This window comes from Dipodomys spectabilis, unplaced genomic scaffold (assembly GCF_019054845.1).
Source record: "Dipodomys spectabilis isolate Male_0828 unplaced genomic scaffold, ASM1905484v1 ptg000095l, whole genome shotgun sequence".
NCBI classification, from domain to species: domain Eukaryota; kingdom Metazoa; phylum Chordata; class Mammalia; order Rodentia; family Heteromyidae; genus Dipodomys; species Dipodomys spectabilis.
This window is the reverse complement of record NW_024870772.1, coordinates 44,663,034-44,685,057: the sequence shown is the minus strand read 5'-3', so window position 1 is coordinate 44,685,057 and position 22,024 is coordinate 44,663,034. Positions and strand designations below refer to the sequence as shown.

At 42.3% G+C, this 22,024-nt stretch overlaps 1 protein-coding gene across 2 annotated transcripts in view; it reads left to right on the top strand.

Annotated features, from left to right (window-relative positions):
• The first annotated feature begins 13,950 nt into the window (after positions 1-13,950).
• Ints6 (integrator complex subunit 6) overlaps positions 13,951-22,024 on the top strand; it is a 92,826-nt gene continuing 84,752 nt past the window's right edge. Inside the window, exons 1-3 of one of the 2 annotated variants that reach the window (XM_042685373.1) lie at positions 13,951-14,576; positions 14,997-15,074; positions 15,964-16,113. In XM_042685373.1, the coding sequence (XP_042541307.1) occupies positions 14,466-14,576; positions 14,997-15,074; positions 15,964-16,113 (339 nt within the window). In that variant the 5' untranslated portion in view covers positions 13,951-14,465. Of the gene's footprint in view, positions 14,577-14,812; positions 14,834-14,996; positions 15,075-15,963; positions 16,114-22,024 lie in introns of those variants that run through there. The other variant, XM_042685374.1, reaches the window with a different exon arrangement.

Here is a 22,024-nt window from a genome sequence, read left to right as displayed (position 1 = left end):
GTTTTTCCCCCAACTGCAAAAAGATTGAATGGATTAGAGAGACATTTGAATGACAGCAAAAGTGAAATGTTCATGAAAAGCTCAAATTGAAAAAAAAATGCATTACTATGAAATGAGTGTTCTATCCATAAAAAAGTATAGAATTAAACTATAAGTTTGAAAAAAGGCATTTGATCTAACTATTCATTAATTCAACAAATATTTGTGCAGATAATATGATACAGAGGATATAGTCCTAGTGTTAAGTAGAGTATGAGAAATAAACCAAGCACTCCAGTGAGGAGACGTTTTCTGAACTGGATCTGGAAGAGTGAGAAGGAGTTTGGCTAGATGAGGAGAATAATCAGGATGGCAAATGGGGTATTGGGAGTGGAGTTAAGGCAGAAAGAGGGAAAGAATCTGCAAACTCAGGAAAGATACTCAGTTGTCCTGAATATCATTTAATTACAGTTAGTGAAATGGGTAGATATACATTCTATTAATGTGAGAATGAAAAAGACAAAGTTGCTTATTAGAAGGATTTGGAATACAAATCATGGAAAACTAGAAATAAATAAAATATAAATGTGGAAGGAGTATAGGAAAGAAGAAAAGTACCATCTAGATGGCTAAGAAGTTTGAGGGAAAGACAGAAAAAAAACCACCCTTAAATATGTGCATTTTGTAGCTGTTATTTTAAAAAGCTATTTCCAGCTTAAATTCTTCTTTACAAGTACACCTGACTTTATACAGAAAGGATGTTTAAGGAAATGATAATATGATACAGGCGCTATCAATCAGAACAAGACATGTACTGAGTTGAGGTGGGATAGCAGGTAAGGCTGAGGCATGAGGGTGGAAGAAGTGGGATTAGTTTAAATAAAATAATTTGAAGACAACTTCTCTGAATCAGGCTTTACTATAAAAGACAGGATAAATCTAGGTCAAGGAAAAACAAGAAAAGCTCAAAAGATAAAGGCAGGGGCTGGGAAGGTGGCTCAGTGGTACAGCGCTCGCCTTGCATGCTTGAGGCCCTGGATTTGATTCCCCAGCACCACATAAGCAAAAAGAAAAAAAGCCAGAAGTGGCGCTGTGGCTCAAGTGGTAGAGCGCTACCCTTGAGCTGAAGAGCTGAGGGACAGCGCCCAGGCCGAGTTCAGGCCCCAAAACAGGACTCAAAAAAAAAGGTTTCAGCTTGAAGTTCGTAAGCTGAATTAATCACTGAATTATTCATTTCTTCATAGTACATGGATTGGGTTGTATTTGAAAAGCAAGACTGATGTGAATTTCATTGCATAGATCTGAAAACGAAAACTACAAACTACAAAATATCTATTAAAAAGATCAGAGGGGAGCCGGGTGCCCTTGGCTCACACCTGTAATCCTAGCTACTCAGAAGGCTGAGATCTGAGGATCACAGTTCAAAGCAAGCCCAAGCAGGAATGTCCATGAGGCTGTTATCTCTAATTAACCACCAGAAAACCGGAAGTGGCACTGTGGCTCAAGTGGTAGAGGGCTCACGTTGAGCTGAAAAGCTGAGGGACAGCGTCCATGCCCAGAGTTCAAGCACCCATGACGACCAAAAACAAAAACACCTGTAATGTAAAAAACAGCTTTCTTATAAGATACATGTTTGGTTTTTCCCTTATTTCATAAAGCCAAATACCTACTGCAAATCAGTATCTTTCCTGACTCACAGAAATCGAGTGACCCCATACAAACCTCTTCTAAAATTCAAGATCTTTACTTAACAATCTATGAAAAGTACAAATAAATGTCTACAATAAATTTGTAATGGATCAACAGGTGTTATTTTCCCAACATGTCACCAACTTGAAAATGTTTTACTTATAATCAAATACATAATTCAATGATAATTAAGTATAGTAAACAAACATTTTCCACACTCATGAAACATAAGGAGAGAAACAGTTCATTTATATTTACAAGTTTTGAGACTACAGTGCCCTTTTGTTGACTGTTGTCCAAATACTAATCTATTTAAGTCAAATGAGATTTTTAAAAAAATTTGCTGTACCAATATTTTAATGCCAAATGGTTGTTTAATTAAAACCTGTTTATCTACTAACATGATTTTATTACGATATGAGATTCATTACATGCATGAAAGCACCTCTTCATAATGATTATAAAAGAAAGGAGACATTACCACTAGTTTTCTTTTTTTCCTAACCAAAGCAGTCAGTTTTTTAACAACTACTAGGTGTCAGACACCTGCTAGACACCACATATGTGTTCTTTTTGTTGTTGTTGGTGGTGGTGGTCATGGAGCTTGAACTCTAGGCCTGGGCGCTGTCCCTCAGCTCTTCAACTCAAGGTTATTGCTCTACCACTTGAGCCACAGCACCACTTCCAGTTTTCTGAGTGGTTTATTGGAGATAAGAGTCTCACGGACCTTCCTGCCCAGGATGGCTTTGAACTGAGATCCTCAGATCTCAGCCTCCTGAATAGCTAGGATTACAGGCATGAGCTGCTGGCACCCGGCTATATGTGTTCTTTTTAAATCTCATTAATAGTCCTGAAATGACAGAGACTGCACATAGTCCTTGTCTTTTTTTTGTTGGTCGTGGGGCTTGAACTCTGGGCTTGGGCACTGTCCTTGAACTCTTCAGCTCAAGGTGAGCACTCTACCCCTTGAGCCACAGTGCCACTTCCAGTTTTCTAGTGGTTTATTGGAGATAAGAGTCTCATGGACTTTCCTGCCCAGGCTGGCTTTGAACCGTGATTCCAGATCTCAGTCTCCTGAGTAGCAAGGATTACAAGCCTGAGCCTCCGGCGCCTGGCTAGTCCTTGTCTTTTACTTACTAACTGTCACAGTTTTGTAGGAGGGGGCAATATGCCCAGCCAAAAATTATTTTCCCCATAATCCCACACAGATGAAAGTAGCCATGTAACATAGTTGATTCTATTCAAAAGGAAATTATTAGGAGTAATCCTAGAAAAGGAAGAGTAGCTCTGTTGACATGCTTTCTTTTCATCTTGGAATAACTTCTATCAAAACAAACCTTACAATATTTGAGGTGAGTTAGCTAATTGTAAGTTGCCAAGTATAGAATGGCTGGATGAGAAAACAGAGAAAAGTTAATTCTCTTGATGACATTTGGGAACACAGAGTGGTCATGGACTGCCTACTTCCAACATATGAGACAAAAATAACCCTTGCTTTTCAGATCTTATTTACATATGGAAGCAACTCTCAACTTATTCACCTGTAAAGCAAATTTGACCTTTAAGTCAGGGTCTGACAGGAGGCAGCTCAGCTGGTAGAAGACAGGAGAATAATTTCTACATAATGATTTGACTTAAAATTGCTTTGAAGTCCTTGTATTTAATATTAGCTATCATGGGATAATACAATGTAAAGGACTATATAAACTTTTCCCTTAGTTTTATTTCAATACACCTTCAATTTAATACTAGTTCTCATTTTACTCATCTTTTGAATTAATTAAATTTTGTTGTTGGTGGTGGTAGTGGTGGTCATGGGGCTTGAACTCTGGGCCTGGATGCTGTCCTCAGCTCTTCAGCTCAAGGTAAGTGCTCTACCACTTGAGCCACAGCACCACTTCCGGTTTTCTGGCTGTTTCTTGGAAATAAGAGTCTCACGGACTTTCCTGCCTTGGCTGGCTTTGAATCTTGATCCTCAGATCTCAGCCTCCTGAGTAGCTAGGATTATAGGCGTGAGCCACTGGTTTCGACCACCTACCTTTTTTTTTTTTTTTTTTTTGCTGGTTGTGGGGCCTGAACTCTGGGCCTAGGCGCTGTCCCTCAGCTCTTCAGCTCAAGGGTCGCACTCTACCACTTGAGCCACAACACCACTTCTAGCTTTTTTTGCTTATGTGATGCTAAGAAATCGAACCCAGGGCCTCATGCACGCAAGGCAAGACTCTACCACTGAGCCACCTTCCCAGCCCCCTACCTTGTTCTTAGGAGCAAATTCTTAGAAGATATTAATTAATTAATTAATTAATTTACTTAATGGGTCCGGTCGTGGGGCCTGAACTCTGGGTCTGGGCGCTGTCCCTCAGCTCTTCAGCTCAAGGCTAGCACTCTACCACTTGAGCCACAGCGCCACTTCTGGCTTTTTTTTTTTTTTTCTGCTTACATGGTGCTGAGGAACGGAATCCAGGGCCTCAAGCATGCAAGGCGAGCACTCTACCACTGAGCCACCTTCCCAGCCCGATATTTGTTTCCATCCTTTTTCCTCTGTTCCTGAGTGTCAGCCTTGGGTTCTGAGCTATAGTTATCAAGGGGATTGGAGCCCTGTTCTTAACTATCCTTTCCCTAGATGGATTAATAACAACTACTATCATATCTAATAGCATTTTGTCTTTTGATCGAGGTTTTCAATTCTATTCTGCTTTGCAGCTTTGGGTTGTTTATATATATAACTCAGTTCTCATTAACTTTTCTGAACATTTGCTTAGCTTACATATTTATTAGGTTATATGACCAAGGGACAAGCAGACTATGAAGTGTTTGTTTTCTTCTTCTTTCCTTGATGTCAGTCATGTTTGGTCTTTATGTGTTATTTCTCAAAACATTCTCAACCCAGAGCACCCAACACTTGCAATATTATGATCCCTGTTGCTTTTATTCACATATTTTTTTTTTATCAGTTTCTTTTTCTTTTTTTTTTTTGGGTCCGGTTGTGGGGTCTGAACTCTGAGCAGGGCACTGTCCCTCAGCTCTTCAGCTCAAGGCTAGCGCTTTACCACTTGAGCCACAGTGCCACTTCCAGCTTTTTTCTTTTTGCTTATGTGGTGCTGAGGAATTGAACCCAGGGCCTCATGCATGCGAGGCAAGCACTCTACCACTGAGCCAACTTCCCAGTTTTTTTTATCAGTTTCTTATTCATTGTGTTCTAACTTTTGATTATGGAGTAAAATTTGGGATGACAGTAAATTTCAGAACTGACACATTTTTTGTAGGTCAGGCTCATATAATAGAGACCATGGTACTAATGGATCCCAAACATACAATGGCTCCATTATGATAGAAATTTATTTTTTTGCTCTATGGTAGGTGTTTTCCAATGGCTGGCAGGTTTTCTCCATACATTTTTTTTTTTTTTGTCAGTTGTGGGGCTTGAACTCTAGGCCTGTGTGCTGTCCCTCAGCACTTCTGCTCAAGGCTAGCGCTCTACCACTTTAGGCACAGCGAGTTTTTGGAGATGAGTCTCTTGGACTTTCCAGCTTGGGTAGGCTTTGAACTGTGAACCTCAGATTTCAGCCTCCTGAGTAGCTAGGGTTACAGGCGTGAGCCACCAGTGCCCAGCCTCAGATGACACTTTTTAAGTAGTTGTATGTTCCAAATATCACATGAGCTAGGCGATGGTGGCTCACGCCTATCATCCTAGCTACTCAGCAGACTGAGACTTGAGGATCTCAGTTCAAAGCCAGCCAGGGCAGGAAAGTCTGTGAGACTCATCTCCAGTAAATGGCCAGAGAACTGGAAGTGGTGCTCTGGCTCAAGTGGTAGGTAGATGCTAGCCTTGAGCTGAAGAGCTGAGGGATAGCGGCTAGGCCCAGAGTTCGAGCCCCATAACTGATTAAAAAAAAAAAAAAAAAATATATATATATATATGTCACATGAAACATACTTACATTAAGTTATTATGCTGTTTATTTGAAATTCCAGGTTGTGAATTCTTTAATTTTATTATTTTGGGGGACAGAGATTAAGTCTGACTTATCACTATATTGACAGAATCCAAAAACAGTACCTGTTCACTCTAAATAAATCTCTCAATAGTACTTAGTGAATAACTGAAGTTTTCCTGTCAGGCAAAACCAACATTAGCAAAGAATACTTACTATTATTAATCAATAGTAATATTGATTTTAAGCCTATTCATTTACTATCAGCAAGGAATATTTAGTAATATAATGATTAATAATGCTTATCATAAGAATAGTTACTAAATATCCCCAAAGATTATTTACCAACATAAAACTTTAATCTCTGTCAATATATCAAATTACATTTTTTTTTCTTGTCCTGCTGGTGATAAGACCCAGGACTTTATGAATGCTAGGCACTCTAACAGTGAGCTACATCCCTAGCCCCAGTCACCAGTGTTTTACTAAGTTTTAGGTCTTAGTCTGTTTGGTTTGCTTGGGTTATTATAATGAGTATTACAAATAGTAAAGTTTACAAACCACAGAAATTTCCCACAGTTGGGGCTGGGAAGGTGGCTCAGTAGTAGAGCGCTAGCTTTGAGCTGAAGAGCTGAGGGACAGCGCCCAGGCCCAGAGTTCAGGCCCCACAACCGGACCCCCCCAAAAAAAAAAAAAAAGAAATTTCTCACAGTTGTAGAGGTTGGAAGTAAAAGATTAAGATACTGGCAGCTTGAGAATCTGATGAGAACTTAATATACAGATGGTATCTTCTATGTCTTGATATAGTAGAAAAGTAAATGAGTTCTCTTGGTTGTCTTTTATAAAGACACCAATTTCATTCGTGAGGGCTCCTCCTTTATGATCTAATCACCTCCTAAGGGCTCCAACTTGTAAAACTTTAATCTTGGGTATGTGGATTGGGGCATATGAATTTGTGTGTGTGTGTGTGTGTGTGTGTGTGTGTTAGGAGAGGGAAAGATAGAACTAAACATTCAGACCATAGTGCTTCAATACAAAAAAATGAATATTTGCACATCTTTATTAATTACTTCCAATTCTTTTCCTCCCCCCCTCTGTCTTTCTGTGCTGATTCTGGAGCTTGAACTAAGGGCCTAGGCACTGTTCCTGAGCTTCTCTTTGCTCAAGGATAGTGCTCTACCACTTGGGCCACAGTTCCACTTCTGGCTTTTTTTGGTAGTGGAGATATGAGACTCACAGACTTGCCTGCCTGGGCTGGCTTCGAACTGTAATCATCAGATCTCAGTCTCCTGAATAGCTAGGATTACAGGTGTGAGCCGCCAGCTCCTGATTCTTTTTATTTCTTTTGGGCTAGTATCTGGGCTTGAACCACTATGTCCCCAGCATCAGCTTTGTGTTTACTCCTGGTAGAATGATTAGACAATTGCAAACCCTTGACTTTTCAGTGAAAAGGAAAGAATGGATTTTAAATCATGGCTATGGCCTGAAAATCTTTTTTTTTTTTTTTTTTGGGTCCAGTCATAGGGCCTGAACTCTGGGCCTGGGCGCTGTCCCTCAGCTCTTCAGCTCAAGGCTAGCACTCTACCACTTGAGCCACAGCGCCACTTCCGGCTTTTTTCTTTTTGCTTATGTGGTGCTGAGGAATCGAACCCAGGGCCTCTGGCAAGGCATGCACTCTACCACTGAGCCACCTTCCCAGCCCTTGAAAATCTTTTATTGACATCTATTGGATCAATGAAACACTAACAAAAAAATTCACAAAATGGATGTTAAGAGCTTGGAAAAAAAAATACAAAAAAATTAGGAATATAGAGAATTTTTTGGGGGGGGGGGAGGTCCGGTTGTGGGGCCTGAACTCTGGGCCTGGGTGCTGTCCCTCAGCTCTTCAGCTCAAGGCTAGGGCTCTACCACTTGAGCCACAGCGCCACTTCCGACTTTTTTCTTTTTTGCTTATGTGGTGCTGAGGAATCGAACCCAGGGCCTCAGGCATGCAAGGCAAGCGTTCTACCACTGAGCCACCTTCCCAGTCCAATATAGAGAAATTTTAAATAAGTAACTTATTTGTCTTAATTTGCAGTATTCCTGCCCAAATGGTCCAAAAATAGTGATCCTTGAACTCATGGTGTACCAAAACTGATGAAGCGTGATATATAACATTGTATTTTCAAAGCAAGTCTCTAAGATTGATGTCTTCTATCAAGTCTGGGGTATGCTGATAATGATAATATTGTTTTTACTTTATCTGTCTCCTGTCTCTCCATTAGATTATGAAGTCTTTCAGGACCCTACCACAGTGCATGTCATATACTGGGTATGTATTTAATATTGTGTGAAAGAAAAGACTGCCATGTTTATGCTCTTTTACTTGGGAAATTTTTTCACTCTGATTCTGATCCTCAGTCTGGACATGTCAATTTTTTGGGCTGATCTTTTTTTTTTTGTAAATACAAGGAAAGCTTTATTTTGGGCTGATCTTGAATGTCTAAGACTTGAAATATTATTGTGCAACACTGCTTTGGAGAATAATCAACTTCCTTTTTTTTTTTTTGGGTCCGGTGGTGGGGCCTGAACTCTGGGTCTGGGCGCTGTCCCTCAGCTCTTCAGCTCAAGGCTAGTGCTCTACCTCTTGAGCCACAGTGCCACTTCCGGCTTTTTTCTTTTTGCTTATGTGGTGCTGAGGAATTGAACCCAGGGCTTCATGCATGCAAGGCAAGGACTCTACCACTGAGCCACCTTCCCAGCCCCTCAAATTTCTTTTTAATAGTAGTTCCTACTAGAATATTTTTTGGAGGACTGATATCAGATTAGTATGGCCAAAATTAAATTTTCTTATGTATTTGATCTGATTCTATTAGCTGTATAGTTTCATATCTATTCTTTATGCTGAGTACTTTTACATGATTTTTAAGAATCTCAGTATCATTATTATGATCTGAAAAAGAGTAGTTCAACAGAGTGTAGACAATGGTAAGACAGCCAAAAGAAACTTTGTTAGGTTACAAGTAAGGAACATTAGGTTCAACTGATTATTCTGTTCAGATGGTACATCTAGATACCATAAGCCAAGTCATTGGTACATAATTATTTTTAAACAGTGTTACCCGGCTTAATTGGTTTAAAATATTTTAAAAGGGCGCTGGTTGGCCCTACAAATGAATCTAATCCATCAGTTCTTAGTTCTGTTAGAATAGCTCCATTTTAACAACTTAGGCTATTATTAAGCCAGGCCCACCATTCTTTTAGAATTTTTTTTTTATTGTGAAAATACTGTACAGAGGGGTTACAATTACATGGGCAAGCTAATGAGTACATTTCTTATCAAGCATTTTAGCCTCCTCCTTTGTTTCCCCTTCCCATCCCTTCTCATCATCCCCCCCCCCCCTCCACCCAATCCTCCTCCCCTCTTTTAGAGGTTTTCTTTTTTTTTTTGGGTCCAGTCCTGGGGCCTGAACTCTGGGCCTGGGCACTGTCCCTCAGCTCTTCAGCTCAAGGCCAGCGCTCTACCACTTGAGCCACAGTGCCACTTCTGGCTTTTTTCTTTTTGCTTATATGGTGCTGAGGAATCGAACCCAGGGCCTCATGCATGCAAGGCAAGTGCTCTACCACTGAGCCACCTTCCCAGCCCCTTGAGGTTTTCATATTTTATTTATTTACTTTTAAGTCAGAGCAAGAACATTTGGACAACATGTCTTTAAAAACAGGAGCAAAGAACAAGTTTTTCTTCCACATATCTCTTCTGACCAATACCCTCCTGGAAACATTTTCACTAATACCCTAGACTGCAACAGAACAGGGGTTAGCACACATCCCTCCAAATAGTTTTCTTTCTAGTATTGCAAGAGTTGTTTCTTCAGTTGAGTGTGATGAAATAGTTGGCTTGCATTTAGGGGCTATGTTTTAGAAAAATAGACCTAAGTATAGCCAGAGTTTTTCTAGAATCACAAATTGAAAATGAGTGGAAAATCACGGTTCCCATCTTTTGCTTACTTTAAGGGCAACACTCAATGAGAAACAGTAGGAATCCTCAACACTATTTAGTTTCTGTTTCTCTGGTCTCTTTTTGTTAAATGCAGTTGAATTCAAATAGTTTAAACCTATGTCATAAATCTATGGTTAAAATATATTGGGCCATCACACATACAGTTTTTTCTCCCTTTATTGGGCAGATTTTAGGAGCTTTTTTTTTTTTTGGGTCCGGTCATGGGGCCTGAACTCTGGGCCTGGGTGCTGTCCCTCAGCTCTTCAGCTCAAGGCTAGCGCTTTACCACTGGAGCCACAGCACCACTTCTGGCTTTTTTCTTTTTTGCTTATGTGGTGCTGCTGAGGAATCGAACCCAGGGCCTCATGCATGCAAGGCAAGCACTCTACCACTGAGCCACCTTCCCAGCCCTTTTTTTGGTGTGTGTGTGTGTGTTTGTGTGTGTGTGTGTGTGTGTGTGTGTGTGTGTGTATGTGTGTGCGCGCGCGCATGTGTTTTTAGGTCCGGTCATGGGGCCTGAACTCTTGGCCTGGGCGCTGTCCCTCAGCTCTTCAGCTCAAGGCAAGCGCTCTACCACTGAGCCACCTTCTAAGCCCTCCTTTTTTTTTTTTTTTTAAAGTGCATTTCTTTCTTAGTTTTTTTCCTTCGGTTGTGGGGCTTGAACTCTGGGCCTTGGCACTATCCCTGAGCTCTTCGTGAGCACTCTACCACTTAAGCCACATCAACACTTCCAGTATTCTGGTGGTTAATTGGAGATAAGAGTCTCACGGAAGTTGGGCGCCGGTGGCTCACCCCTGTAATCCTGGCTACTGAGGAGGCTAAGATCTGAGGATCATGGTTCAAAGCCAGCTCAGGCAGGAAAAGTCCGTGAGACCTTTATCTCCAATTAACCACTAAAAAACTAGAAATGGTGCTATGGCTCAAGCAGTACAGCGCTAGCCTTGAGCTGAATAGTGCAGGGATAGCACCCAAGCCCAGAGTTCAAGCCCCATGGCCAACAACATCAACAACAACAAAAGAGCCTCATGGACTTGCCTGCCTGGGGGTGGCTTTGAACAGCAATCCTCAGATCTCAGCCTCTGGAGTAGCTAGAATTACAGGCATGAGCCACCAGCAACGGCCTAAAAGTGCATTTCTTAAGAGTTAATAGATGCCAGACACATACATTATTCTTGTACCCTAAACATGTAGTTTTTTTTTTGTTGGTCGTGGGGCTTGAACTCTGGGCCTGGGCGCTGTCCCTCAGCTCTTCAGCTCAAGGCAAGCGCTCTACCACTTGAGCTACAGCGCCACTTCCGGTTTTCTGGTGGTTTATTGGAGATAGGAGTCTCACAGTCTCTCCTGCCCGGGCTGGCTTTGAACCGCGATCCTCAGATCTCAGCCTCCTGAGTAGCTAGGATTACAGGCATGAGCCACCAGCGCCCGGCTAAACATGTAGTTTTAAATCTATAAGATTCAGCTGGAGAACTTTAGAAAACAAGATGACCAGGATTCATCCCAATTCTATTGAACCAGTTTTCCCTGGGTATGGACAGTTAGTATATTATTTTTAAAAATATTTTTATTATCTTTAAGTAGTTGTACAAAGGAGTTGCCATTTAACAAGCAATTTATGAATGCATCTTGAGAAATTTTTTTTCCAGCTCTGTGGTGATGCTGATGCATGTATCTTGGCTAAGAACTACTACTTTAAGTTATTATCATCCTATAGGTAAATTGTCAACTAAGAATAAACTTGGCCTATTTCACAATTGTGTCTAGGGACTGCTTGTCATTGTTTCCTGGATTTTGATTACTTTTTGAATTTGCTGCCTATGTATGTCCCGATTTCTTTCCTGTTCTGTTGGAGGGTCTTCCCAATACTTCTGAACTTCTGTCCTGGAAACCTGACCTTTGAACTCAAGTGCCACCACCAAGAAGGGTTCAGAATCGCCGTGCTGATCTCTGCATCTAACCCTGTCTCTACCATACACCCTCTATTTATGACCTTTTATATGAAAATCTGCCAACACCAGGGAAGAAAGAACTCTTTAATAGGTAAAGTTATTATTAATGTGTATGTTAATCTTACCTCAGTAGAATGGTTTGAATCTCTTCAAACAGTGGTTTGTACTTTGTATCCCCAACTACAAGCTCTCCAACATATAAGAAAAAAAAAACAACAACTCCTTAGTTGGATGTAAATGCCTTCTATTGAGATCTTATTAACTTTCTGGGATCTCATAACATTTTTCATGCCTGGTGTTCTTATCTAGCTAAGCTTCACGATTCCCCAGGAAGTCATCTGGATTTTTTTCACCAGCAGCTCTTTGACCCTTATCCAAATCCTACCAATAATCAATTAAAGTCGTAGTTCTCAAACCTGAAAAATGTGCAGACAAAAAGCAGTTCTCAGGATTCTAGAGTGTATTTCTAATTAGTCAGAAGTTCACAGACTACAGTTGATAAGTACCAATATAGAAAATGAAAGGCCAATTCTATGAAAATCATGCAACCATTTTAAAAGACAAATGGTGTAACTGTAAACATAATTTTTGGTAATTTCATAGAACTCTGGTTTGGATAATCTTCAGATCTACAGTCTCTTGTTTGAAAAACACTACATTAAAGCACAAACATACTGACCTTGGAAAATGTTCTTTTATCACCTGAAGTTAAGTTTTCTTCTTCCTAAATTATTTAGTACCTCCTCACTTTCTGCCTTAGAAGTACCTAATAATGTGTGCCTAAACTCTTTGCAGACAGGACTTTCACTTTGTTATTTTTTTATTGGTACTATCTGGAGACAGATCAGATCACAGCATATATTGGTTGGTCCAATATATTTGTGGTCCAAATCTCTTAAAAACACACTTTTTCCTCCCACGGAATATTACTGTTCATTTTCAATAAATTAACAAAAACTGCTTTAAAGGTTTTCTGAAATATTAGAAAAGCATAATGGAGGTCATTTTTTAAAAAAAAGTGCATGCATGCCACTATCGTGCTAATGTTAATAGGAACACTTTATAGATGATCCATAAGCAATGAAGAATCTTAGGATAAAGGATAAAATCTGGAAATGCAAGGCTAGTGGAGAGACCCTTTATCTACACAGTCTTGGAAGGTCTGTATGTCCTTAATCCAACTTGTATTTCAGGCGTTGTCTGCCAGTTTTCCACCAAGGTTTGAGGAACTGTGTTTCCTGCACTTAATAGGAGCAGATTTCTAACTTCAGGGAAGATGACAGGGGCTTAAGTCAACTCAAGGTTTTCCCTCACCCAGAGTATCAGGACTGAGCCTGAGGGACGGGGAGTGGGGGGGGGGGGGTGTCTTCTTTGGATTACCTGGGCAAGCAAGCTGAAGCTAGTTTTTTTTTTCTTTCACTTTAAAGAGGGGGACGGATTATGATTTACTTGATCCCGTTCATTTCTGAAATTGATATTCTACTGCCCAAACACGGGCTTGAGAAATATTTATTTCTTTGGGTCGGACCAGACACGTCTGCCCGTTGATATCTGGGTTTTCCCTTTTTGGTTCTGGGGGGTAGGGTGAGGCGATAGTGGGGTGCTCGGGTGTGCAGGTCCCCGGCCTACTGAGTTCCTCGCCCCTCCACGTTGGGGGCGCATTCAGGCCCAGCGAGGATCGGACCTCTCTCCCCACTCCCCAGCGGGAGCGGTGTGACTCGGAGGAGATTAGTCCCTGGTCATAAACAACCTCTCACTTCCCCTCCCCCGCCCCGGGCCCGCCCGCGCTGGGGCCCGCCCTCCGCCGCGCAGGGACCCGCCTCCTCCCGCAGCGAACGCGGGCCCCAAGCCTTCCTCTGGAGGGCAGTCGCGGGCCGGCTCTTTCCCCAGCCCGGGTGCTTGTTCACTTTGCTCGACTCTCGTCACTCCATCAGGCCACCGCTACCTCGGATGGGAGCAGGGGGGGCCAAGCCTTCAGCCTCCATTTCTCTCCCTCTACGCCATCCTCGACCTCCACCACTTCCAACCACCAAAGGAAAAGGCCGGCATTCCCGACGCGCAGACTCACAGCCGGGGCCGCCCAGCACGCGCCGACGCCGCCCCCACCCCCCATCTCGCGGGCCTTCCGCGGCCGGTCCCCGCCCCTTCCCGGAGCCCGCCTCCGCGTCGCCCAGCCCGCCTGCTCGCCTCTCGCGCTCGCTCTCGCGCGCACCCGACGCTCCGCCTCCGCGCGTGCTCAGTAACAGTCTCCCGAGCCGGCCTACAAGCTTCTCCCGCCCCTGAGCTGTTTGAATATGCTAATAAGAGGCTCAGGTCTGGCCAGTAGAGGAGCGGGGCGGTGCACACGTGGCTCGGGGACGTGTCAGAGGGCGGAGCCTACTCAGCCCCTGCCCGAGTTAAAACCGGAGTGTGAGAGAGAAAAGCGCTTCAGTAGCGAGAGGGGCTGAGAAAGTGGTGGCACCGCCGGGGTGCGGAGGGAGTCCGTGAAACTTCTCCCAACAGCCCCAGGGCCAATCTCCCCTCAGCCCACTCCCCTCTTCGCCAGCTCTCTGGTCCCCACTCCCTGCACCGGGGGTGGGGTGGGGAGTCAGGCCCGGTTCCCGCGGGGACACACACGGGGGCCGGGAGCGGGGACGGGACCCCCAGGCGGGGGGGACGGACCGACCGACAGACAGACGGCCGGGCGCCCGCCCCAGCGGGCAGGCAGGCAGGAGGAGGCGGAGGCGGGGGTACGGCGGGGGAGGACCGGGTCTGGGGAGTTTCCTCTCAACTATCGGGGGAGAAACTCCCCGCAGCCGGAGGAAAGACCCAGGCGGTGTTTTCCTCCCGGGGGCCGCGTTCCTCAGCCCCGCGTAGCGGCGGTGGCCGCCGCCGGTACCTCCACCTCTACCACCATCTCTTTCTCCACCACCTCGGGCCCCGGTGTCCCCGGCCAGCACTATGCCCATCTTACTGTTCCTGATAGACACGTCTGCCTCTATGAACCAGCGCAGCCATCTGGGCACCACCTACCTGGACACGGCCAAAGGCGCGGTAGAGACCTTCATGAAGGTACCGACAGACCGAGTCCGGGCGCGACCCCGACCCTGGCCCGCGGGCGGTAGGGTGGTGGTGGTGGCGGGGGAGAGCGGCTGGGGGCGGTGGGGCGGGGGTGTCGCCGGTGGGGGGGGAGAGAATCTGACTGCGGGCGCTGCCGGGCTCGGGGACCCCCTCCCCCACCACGCGGGCGGGCGGGCGGGCGGGCGCTGCGAGCGGGGTTCGGCCGGGCCCGGGCTCCGGCCTTCGGGTCGGTGTGTGGGAAGCAATCGGTGTGAGTGTGTGTGGCGGCTTGCAGGGGCGGCCGCTGCGTGTGCGGTTACTGTGTAGGGGCTGGGGGAGGGGGCGGGGGGCCGCCGGGCGCCCCTTCTCCGACTCGTAACCTCGCCTCTGTGCTTGCCCCTGTCTCCCGCCCCGTCCCTCCTGTCCCCGCAGCTCCGTGCCCGGGACCCCGCCAGCCGAGGAGACAGGTATATGCTGGTCACTTTCGAAGAGCCGCCCTATGCTATCAAGGTAACAGCCCTCGCCCTCCCCCTTCCCTTCCTTCCTTCCTTCCCTGTTCCAGCCTCGCTCGCCCTCCCCGCCCCCCCATTCACCCTTCATTATGCTCCCCTCCCCCACCCGCCGCGCTCGGGGCGCCCAGGTTTCTCCCCTTGGCGGCCTCCCACCCCCTCCTCCGCTCGGGGGCGTCTCGGCGGGTACGGAGTCGCCGGGGCCACCGCCGTCCCCTCCCCGGCCCTTCTCGGCCCTGCGGTGGTGTTGGTGGTGGTGGCGGCGGCGGCAGCGGCGGCAGCGCTGATCAACATGGCCGACATTTCCCCTCCGCGGCGTGAGCGGCAGCAATGAACTGTGGGGGATATTTATTCAAGTTAGCCCGAGTGACAGCCGGGCCCAACCGTGCTGAGCCCGGGTTTGCATTAAAGGGGAATCGGCTCGGCTGGTCTGGGAGCCCTAGAAGTGGGGGGGTGGTTTCCCCGAAGCTTTGGTATCTTAAGAGTCCTCCTAGCCAGGGCCATGCTGGTGGGACAGCTGTGGGTCAACTTCGGAAGTCCTGCTGCCATCTGCCTTCCACTAGGACCCTTCACACCCCCAATTTTCTGGGGGGGGAGGGTAGTATGTTAGGTAATAAATTTTCAGATGAAGTTATAAAGTATTAAGGCCATTGCTTACCTAAAACTACAGAACAAGCAGGTTTATTCTTGGCCACCTTTGGAAGAGAGAAATTGCCTCCACAGACAACAGATCTAACATGTTAACCAAACCATTCCAATCAAAAGTGAAGTTAACCAAACCATTCCAAACCAAAGTAAAGCACCTGCTTAGTGAATGTCAGATTAAAATGGTTTGTCGGTGTGTATGTGGCTTTAAAGATGAAAAAAAAATCTTACATCTTTCTTTTCAGGCCGGATGGAAAGAAAACCATGCAACCTTTATGAATGAACTGAAAAACCTTCAGGCTGAAGGACTTACGACTCTTGGCCAATCCCTAAGGACAGCTTTTGATTTATTAAATTTAAATAGATTAGTAACTGGCATAGACAACTATGGGCAGGTAGGTTGAATATTAAGGTGGAAAAATAGTCCACTTTTTTTGTGTGGAAAAACACAATCCATCGCAAACCTATAACATGCAATGCAAGTATAAAATATTTAAGATTGGAATACAGTGTGCACATAGTTCAAAGGTGGAACTCTCCCTAATGTGTGTGCTATTATATCCCCCATTAAGGTCCTATTCAGAATGAATTCTTTGCTCTATAGTTAACATGAATTTAGTTTCAGTTCTTGCCCAGTTCACTAAAGACATAAAAGGGAAAACACTCTACCTCAAACATACTCAGTTACTCTGTTCCTTTACTCTGTTCCTATATGCAACTATTGAAGTGGATTTATAGTCACTAGTTGATTAGTAGTCTTCAATTCTATATTAGTAAAAATATTACAGGAAACTTTACTGTTTGTTCCTTTTGTCAAGGGTCAATCTAAACATATTGTTAACTACCCTGAAAAAATACTTTGAGTAGTGTATAGGAACTGGCTGAGTGCATCTTTTTTTTGTTGTTGTTGGTCCTGGGGCTACTTGAACTGTAGCACCGCTTCCAGTTTTCTAGAGGTTAATAGGAGATAGTTTCACGTTTCCTGCCCAGGCTGGCTTTGAACCATGATCCTCAGATCTCAGCCTCTTGAGTGGCTAGGATTACAGGTGTGAGCCACCAGTGTCCAGCCAGCCTTTTTTTTTTTGGTCCACTTGTGGGGCCTGAACTCTGGGCCTTGGCGCTGTCCCTCAGCTCTTCAGCTCAAGGCTAACGCACTACCACTTGAGCCATAGCACCACGTCCAGCTTTTTTTTTTTCTTCTGCTTATGTGGTGCTGAGGAATTGCACCCAGGGCCTCTTGCATGCAAGGCAAGCGCTCTACCACTGAGCCACCTTCCCCATTTTTTTCTTTTTTGAAATATATGCCCCTAGAAACTACTAAAGAAGGAATTTTGTATTAAATGGCAGGTGCAACATTTGGTTTCATTTTTTGTTTCAAGCTCATAAGCCTCTGGCAAAAAGTCTGTCTGGAAAATACAGAAGAACCTTCCCTAAATCTGTTGAAGTCCCTTTCCTGCTTTTGTCTGAGGATGAGGCGAGAGCCTCATATGCTTTCACTAAGGAATACTGCAAGGTGGTTCATTATAACTTTTTATAATATTGCTACTCTGGAAATACAAGATACTAAAGAATGTGTAATACTACACATAACAAAGGAGTACCAAAGCATTCAAAACTTGCGTTGTATTGCAAAACACAGTTGCTATGATGATGTATTTAGGTATATGTATTCTTATCCCTGGTATAAACTACAGTTTTCATGAGTATCACATTTCAGAAAAATCCTTCCTGTACATACATTTATTTGCTTTATAGCAATGGAAATGAAATTGTTCTTTTGTTTTAGAAATTTTATGCTTTTGGATAACTCTTCGGCACTTAAAACATCTTTAAGAATTGGTGAATTTAGTACTGTAACATTTAAGTACATATTACAATTGAGAGTGACTTTTCTGGACCCTATTCCCATTATTTAGATAAATATTATCATATTAATCTTTCTCTTTCTCTGTATTGCTTTATTTTGCAACTCTTTGCAGCTGGTGTTTCTATAAAGTATTTCATATATCTTAGTTATAAGTTCTCCAGGCTTTTTTGCTTAAGGTTTTGATCTAAACTTTTTTGAGTTGAAAGATACATTTGAAAATTGCTATCATGAGTGAAATGTATAGTGGAATTCTTAATTTCCTGTTTTTCTGCATCACATTTCATAAGTGGGAAAGGCATTTGGATATGCCTCCTACTACACATCAAAAATATTTCTTGGGGTGCTTCCTTTAAATAACTGTCATGGAGTTCAGAACATTTCTAAGTTAAATCTTTTATTTTCCCTTTCCCAGTTGTCATGATCAAACCCTTTAAATTTAAAATTTTTTAAAACTTGAGGTTGAAGGTGGTCCTGTTATATCACTTTGACCAAAAGAAGAATCTGGATTGGATGTTTTTTTCACATTAGGATTTTATTAATTCAGCAACAGGCATGGATAATGCTTCTCAATTTGATGAATCAGCAAGGATGCGGGGAGCAATATTAATAATTATGTTTGAATTGGCACATAAAAATGAAACTATCATTAAAATAATTTAAGAAGCCACGATTTCTGAATGAACATGATTGAGTAAAGTGTTCAATTAGAAGAAACATCCTTCCAGAAGATTTCTTCATCATAATACTATATTTCTAGCTGATTTAATTTTTCCACATTTTTAAATTTATATAAAGAATAAATTCAGGAATTTTGGATGTCTAAAATATTTAAAACAAGTCTATGTTTCTTTGTAAAAGCACTTTGTATGTGCCTGCTATCTGTGGAATATCTTTATAACCTTTTCTTTTCTTGTGGTTTTAGAGTTTGAAAGGAACTCCTGATTGCTGGTTCTCTACCAGTTGAGCCCTACATCCCCAGACCATTTGTGCTCTAGTTTTCAAATAAGATCTTGCAATATTGTCCCTGTGAGCCTGAATATTGATCCTCCTATTACACCTGCATAGTTGGAATAGGCGGGCACAACCACATCTATTTTATTGTTTTTTTTTTGTGTGTGTGTTTTTGCTAACTGTGGTCCTAATTTCCAGCTTCCAAGTATCTGGGGTTACAGGCATGAGCCACATTTAAAATTGGGAAATTCCCAGTACTAAATACTTACATATAACCAAAGTAACAGAAAGAAATGAGAAAAAGTGAGTTAAATGGAAAACAGCATATCTGTCATAGAGCATTTAAAAAGCCTTAAATAATAGGTTTCCATGTGATTTTTCCATAATCATTACACTTAATTTATTTAGTATTTTCTAGGGTGCTATTAGAATTTGCAGATACCAACAGTAAGGTTAAAGTACCTGAGGAAGATAGAGTCAGTCTTGGTGAATGTCTTCCCCAAGCACTTTGGCTATCCTGCCAAAAAAGTTCTCTGCATATAGAAGGTTCTTCTAAATATATAATTTTGGTAAAGAGTACCATTTATTTTTATTTAGACAGCCTTAGACTAACACAGACCCTCTATACTTTCCTTTCATGGCAGCTCTATTAATTTGCTTATCAGATACATTTGATAATTTTCCCCTTTTGTTTAATAGTGCAAATAATGCTGCTCCTTTGAGAGCTACTGGAAATCTAAACTAGCTCAAGTAGCTAAAATTAGGAGATACATAAAGTTTGAGAGGTCTTTTTAAAGTTTTATGTGTAGGTAGTTTTATTGTTTTGAGTTACTCTATTACCTGTTGTTTTCAAGTTGAATGATTTTTGGTGAGAATCTGTTTTATTCTTAGGCATAGAATTTGAAATCATCAGATAATCCAAGTAGAGTTCTAATAGTGTTGCCTTTTACCCAAGTGGTACCCATTTAGTATTCAAGTATAGCCTTTTCTTTTAAAGGTGATTGAAATAGTGAAAACTTGGCTGTCACTTGGGTTTTCTAGGGCTGTCAACAAATAAAGTATAAAACATTTGAGATGAAAGATTATTATAAACATACTGTAGTGCTGAATATTAAGCTGTTGTGAATATTTGTGCACATGTGTTTTTTGTATAAAATAATTTTTTTTGCTGGGTTTTGAACCCAAGACCCTGTGATGCTAGGCAGACATTTCTATCACTGAGTTCCACCCATAACCCTATTTTGCAACATTTTAAAGTTTTTTAATTAAAAATAATTTGGAAAAAATTTTAAGTTCAATATTAAGTATTTCACTATTATGCACCCAACATCTAGATTCATCTTGCAAATCTGGATCTCATTAAACAGTAACTTCCTATTTCCCCTTACCCTCACACTTTAGGAAGTCATTTTTCTACTTCGTGTTTCTTTGAGTTTGATTGCCCTGGATACTTCATAGTGGAAGTACACTGTATAGTTGGCCCCCTAATCGGTTGGTTCCACATCCATTGATTCAACCAACCATGGATTGAAAATAGTAAAAGAAAAATTCTGTACTGAACATGAACAAACTCTTAACCATTGTCCCCTAAGCAATATAGAATAACAGCTTTTGACATAGCATTTACATTATCCTTGCTATTAAAAATAGCCTACAGATGATTTTAGGTAAACTGGAGGATGTATGTAAGATACTTGTCAATACTGAATTTTATGTAAGTTACTGAATATGAATGGTATCTTAGAGAACTAAGAACCAATTTTCCAAGGATCTGAGAAATAGCTTGTCTTTATGACTGTCTTATTTCACTTAGCATAATGTTCTTAAGGTTTATCCATGTTATAGCATGCATTAGGATTTTCTTTCTAAAGCTGGATTGTGTTCCATTTTATGTATACATTAAATTTTGCTTATCCACTGTCAATGTTATTTGTAGATCATGTCTATCAGGAGTAATGCTGCAATGAACATGGATTTGTATAAGTGTCTTTTCAAGATTCTGACTTTTGATTTGGTTCTATACCTTAAAGTGGAATCATACTGATAGTAAAAAAGCCATAATAGTAAAAAAAAATCTGGATCAGATAGTAATTTCAATTTTAGTTTTAAGGAAGTACTCATAGTCTGCTGTAACAATTGTACCATTTTATATTATCACTACTACTGCACAAGGTCCTTCCTGCTCATGGTCTCCTGTTCCTCCTAATATTAGCCATCCTAATGAATATGATGTAGTATTGTGGCTTTTGTTTGCATTTCTCCAAATTACTAGTCATTAAGTATGTTCGTGTGTTTGCTGACTACTATGTATTATTATTTTTGGAGAAATGTCTATTCAATTACTTTGTCCACTTTTTGATGATTTAAAAAATTATTTTTGTTTTGATCGATCTTGTTTTTGGTCAGTGGTGGGGCTTGAACTCTGGGCCTGGGCTCTGTTCCTGAGCTCTTCAGCTCAAGGCTGTCGTTCTGCCCCGTGAGCCACAGAGTCACTTCTAGTTTTCTGGTCGTTTATTGGAGATAAGAATCTCATGGACTTTTCTGTCTGGGATGGCTTTGAAACCACGATCCTCAGATCTCAGCCTCCTGAGTAGCAAGGATTACAGGCGTGAGCCACCAGTGCCTGGCCATGCATTTTATTTTTGAGACAGGGTCTGGCTGTTTTGCCAAGGCTGGCCTCTAATTATATTGTTCTGCTTGTACCTCCTGAGTGCTAGGATTATAGGTTTGTATCACCAGTCTTGGAACTGTAGGAGTGTGGATATGTTCTGGATCTTTATTAAAAGGAGATTTAATAACCTGCACATTCTGTGGGATACATTTTTACTTTGCTGATTGTGTCCTTTGATGTACAGATGTTTTAAATTTTTGTATAGTCCACTTTCACTTTTACTCCTTTTGCTTTTGGTATAATATCTAAAAAATTGTTGGTTAATCTAATACTTTTGAAGCTTTTTTTTTTTTTCTTTTAGAGTTTCACAGGTTTAGATTTCAGTGTAGAAGTCTAGTTCAAGCTAATTTTTTTGGTGGGTCATGGGGCTTGAACTCAAGGGCCTAGGCACTGTTGCTGAGCTCTTTTTTGCTCAAGGCTAGTTCTCTACCACTTTGAACCACAGCTCCACTTCCTGTTTTTGAGTGATTAATTGGAGCTAAGAGATTCATAGGACCTTTTCTACCCAGGCTGGTTTTGAACTCGGCTTCTCAGATCTCTGCCTCCTGAGCATGAAGCTATTTTTGTGTGTGTTATATAAGGATCCAACTTTATTTCCTTTTTTGTGGGACTATTCAATTTCTACAGCACCATTTGTTGAAATGGATACCCTTTTCCTATTGAATGGTCTTAGCAACTCCTGAAATTTTAATCATACTGAAAAATATTTTTAATAATTATTGGTGGTGAAGGGGACATTACAGTCATATGTTGTATTGTGTATCACAAGAGCAATAACTAGAGATAGAAGACGGAATCTTGGTCTTGCAATTGAGTT